Genomic DNA, 3,752 nt, shown 5'->3' with positions numbered 1-3,752 from the left:
GGGGGCTGTGCTCACGCAATTGTGTCCAATCGGCGTGCCTCGTTTTCCATGCGCCACAGGGGGGCATGCTTCTTCTTCTTCGCCAGGTGCCTGGCCGCTATACCGGCCGCGTAGCACGTTGAGGCCTGGAAGGATCTTAAAACGCGTGATCACATGTGCGCACACAGCTGATGCACCGATCGGTGGCCGCGATCTGCGCCAGCAGGGGCCCGTTCGGGGGGGGGGGGGGGGCCGAGACGGAGAAAGAGGAATACTTGCTTGGTGTGGGAACTTTCCTCGCGCGCCCTGTTTCCTAGGGCAGTGGATCTGGCCCAGGTGAGTTTTTGGGCGCCTCTCGTTGTACTTTGTAAGAGTGTGTGTGGGTGTGTGTATGCATCGCTCACTCTGAATTCGTCTATTAGCACGTTTTCCTCCCTCCCTTGCCCTCGCTCACTTTCCCCCCTCCTCTCTCTCTCTCTCGCCCCTTTTCCCAGCTCCCATCCCCATCTGCAAGTCACACAACACACAATGCCCAAGCCAACACTCTGCTTGAATGTTCGAAGGCTACCTCCTTGTCCTCTATTTCGCAGGATTGGTCTCCCAACAGTGTCGGTCAGTCGTCGTCGTCAACATTGTCGAGCAGGATCTTGCAGCCAGGGCCGACGGCCGAGCGAACGCGATCAATGCTAATCGTGCGTGTGGGGTCGGAACAGGGGTGTAGAAACATCAGCGCCAGGCGCTGGAGACAGCTGCGTTGACGCGAGGCCAACACCCGGACCCCGGCCATGGTGATGGGGGTCTGGTTGAGATTGACATCCACCAGCTGGGGCAGGGGCGAGTTGTGGCCGTTGGTCGCCAGGCCGGGAATAATCGGCAAACGTTGACCATCCTCAGCCAGGGTCAACCCGAACATCAAATGCATGGACTCGTCACAGAACCCGGCGCACGATTTGAAATCCAGCTGCTCGAGATTCGGGAAGAGGACAAACCCCTTGGCGTGGATATCCGACCGGGGCAGCCCACGCATGTTGACCATGTCCATATGCTGGAGACGCTCCATCGTTTGCACGGCGTGTCGATGGACATCGAGGATGGTACGCCGGAGGCCGACCTTCGTGAAGGTGGCATCATTGATGATGAGCCTGAAGAGGGGAGAGGGAAAGCGAGAGGGAGAGGAAGCAGATGGGACAGGTCAAGGGGGGCATGTCAGCATCAGGAGCCCGAGAGAGAGAGAGAGAGAAGCTGAGAGACAGAGGAGGGAGATCTCGCCCGGGGCTCGGATCGGGGAGCGCACTTAGTCAGGAGATGCAAGGCCGGAGCCAGCACCGGCAGCGTTTCATCGTTGCAGAACCGGGCATTTTGAAGGGCCAGAACCGAGAGGAACTTGAAGAAAGGCATGCCGGTGGAGTCCAACGGCCGAGGGATGGATGTCGGGGAGCTGTTGGCCGAGACAACCCCGGTCAAATTCACCCGTGGTCCAAGGTAGGTGCCGATGGCTTGCAGGAGGCTGGGATTGGCAGCCAGGCAACAGCTGATCCAAATCTGGGAGAGGGTGTTCTGCGTGCAGGCGATGACATCGGAGAGGCTGGACAAGGACGCCGGGAGGAAGTTAGTAAGCAGGGAGGGGGGAGGGGTGAATGGACGGATGGACGGACGGCCGGCCGGCCGGCCGGCGGGCGAAGACGGGTGTGTTGCAAGAGCCCACAGGGAGGAGGAGGAAGAGGAGGAAGGATGGATGGCACGAGGACAACGCACTCCTCCAGCGGCGGGGAATTGGTCATGCTGTCCTTTGGCGTGATGCACACCTCTTGCAGACTGTACTGACACTGGGGGAGGGCAAACCAAAGGAGCACCCGAAGTGATATCCGAAAGCACTGGAAGATTACCAGGCGCTCGAGGTGGCTGATGAGGGTCCCGTCTTCCTGGCGGTAGGGTCGCAAGAAGTTCTGCAGATGCCCATCTTTGGCGTTGTTGTTGGATGACACGTCCAGATCCCGGAGATTGCGCAGGAAGCCCGACTTGCGAATGTGATGCCACCGGTCGTCCACCTCGAGAGTGGAGAAGATGATCGGGCAACGCCGGATGGATAGCTTGGTGAGACTGCCGCCGGCGGCAGTGGCCAGCTCACTGAGCACACTCAGCGAGAGATCGGTGTTATTGGCGTTCAGCACGCGCAGCTTCCCGTTCGGGGAGCCTGACGTCCGGACAAGCCGGAGCAAAATGTCACCGAGCTCGAGCTCCGTGGCGCGCAGGTCAGACTGGCGGGCGGGAGGACGAGGATCAGTGATCCGGGCTACGGTGAGGCGAGATGGAGAGAGAGAGAGAGGGAGGGAGAGAAAGAGAGAGTGGCGGGGGGAGGGAAGGGGGAGAAAAGCACCAGCAAGAAGGGCAACAAGATACACATCGAGGAGGCTGCCAGCACTCACGCACCACATCGATTTCTTCCAGATGAACGAGATTCGGCCGGCTGGCCTGGAGACACTGGAGGACCCACTTGCCAATGGTGTTGGACAGGGAGATGCGTCTGATCGACATGCACAGGCGAAGGTGAGACCGGAATGCCGAGCGCGAGGATATGCCAGCAAGGGCGCGGCGCGAGGAGGACGTACGTAATGGTGTTCGGGATGGAGACCCGCTGGATCCAGTTGCTCTTTTGCCGGAAGATGGCCTTGGAGCGCTCATCGTTGAAGCAGAAGAATCGCGGATCGGAAAAGTGCCCCTCAATCAGCTGCTCAAACTGGGGATACGCCTGTGTGTCGGGGCAAAGCAGGCAGCCAGCAGACGGGGGCAGCACCCGGGTCAGGGGGGCCGTAAAAGAGATCAGCGACCAGCATGCCGATGATGGACGCGAGGGGTGGCGATGGGGGAAGGGCGGGAGGGACATGGCGAAGGCGCGGGCACAGGGAGGCAGGGTGTCAACATACGCGGACCAAATTCTGCCGGTCGCTGGTCGACAGCCAGGCGGCAATCTGCAGGATCGTTTCCGAGGTCAGTTGATCCAGGTAGTTCGATCCCCCCGGAGCCAAGGCCAAGGATGGAGAAACAGCCGTGTCCTCGCCCACCTCACTGCCTCCAGCAGCCTGGGGATCGGCATCCGGGGATTCGACGGCCGCCGGGCGGGCAAAGGAAAGGATGCTTGTCTGGGTGGAGGCGGGGGCGATGGTGCGCAGGCGCTTGGCCGTGAGGATCGGCCGGAGCCCGAGGCGGTTGGTGGCGGGAGCGCCGTCGCCCGGGCGAGAGCTACTGGACATCGGAGCGGCGGCGGCCGGCCGACGACGACCACTGGCGGTGGAGCTGGGGCCGATGAAGGCAAAGCAGTGGGCCAGGCTCTGCGTCAGGCGGATCTGCGCCTGGCGGCGAGACGCCTGCAGTTGGTCCGGGCTGGGGCGCAGGGGAAAGGCGTCGCGCGCGTCCGGCGTGAGCCCCGCCACGGCATCCAGCAGGGCGGCAGACGCCGGGCCAGTATGTTGCCGGTGCGTCCGCACCAAAAGCGCAAGGCGCTCCACGACCGGGGCATTTTGGATCAGCCCAGCTGGCGTGTACCGGTCTCCGGCGTACGGGCCATTTGGGCCATCCTCGGCCGGTGGCAGCTGCACGACCTCCGGCCGGCGAATGGCTGTTGCCTGGGCAAAGGCCAGGCACTCACTGGCCTCCTCAAAGGAATCGAACTGCCACAGGGCCTCGGCACAGAGGACGTACGCCTACACCCCGAGTCGAGGACGGGCAGAAGAGGGGGGGGGGGAGGGGCGGGACAGGGAAAGAAGCCGCACGGG

General features: G+C 62.4%; 1 protein-coding gene across 1 annotated transcript in view; it reads right to left on the bottom strand.

The window, feature by feature from the left end:
• Nucleotides 1–527: 527 nt before the first annotated feature.
• H696_00458 (hypothetical protein) overlaps nt 528–3,752 on the bottom strand; it is a 3,522-nt gene continuing 297 nt past the window's right edge. Inside the window, exons 2-7 of the mRNA XM_009494313.1 lie at nt 2,904–3,680; nt 2,589–2,728; nt 2,410–2,503; nt 1,735–2,237; nt 1,274–1,564; nt 528–1,121 (exon numbers count right to left, since the gene is read on the bottom strand). Coding sequence (XP_009492588.1) covers nt 593–1,121; nt 1,274–1,564; nt 1,735–2,237; nt 2,410–2,503; nt 2,589–2,728; nt 2,904–3,680 — 2,334 coding nt within the window. The 3' untranslated portion in view covers nt 528–592. The remainder of the gene's footprint in view (nt 1,122–1,273; nt 1,565–1,734; nt 2,238–2,409; nt 2,504–2,588; nt 2,729–2,903; nt 3,681–3,752) is intronic.

The sequence above is a fragment of the Fonticula alba genome (genome assembly GCF_000388065.1).
Source record: "Fonticula alba strain ATCC 38817 unplaced genomic scaffold supercont2.1, whole genome shotgun sequence".
Taxonomy (NCBI): domain Eukaryota; order Rotosphaerida; family Fonticulaceae; genus Fonticula; species Fonticula alba.
Note: the sequence above shows the minus strand (reverse complement) of the source record. Positions and strands in the feature narration are given on the sequence as shown.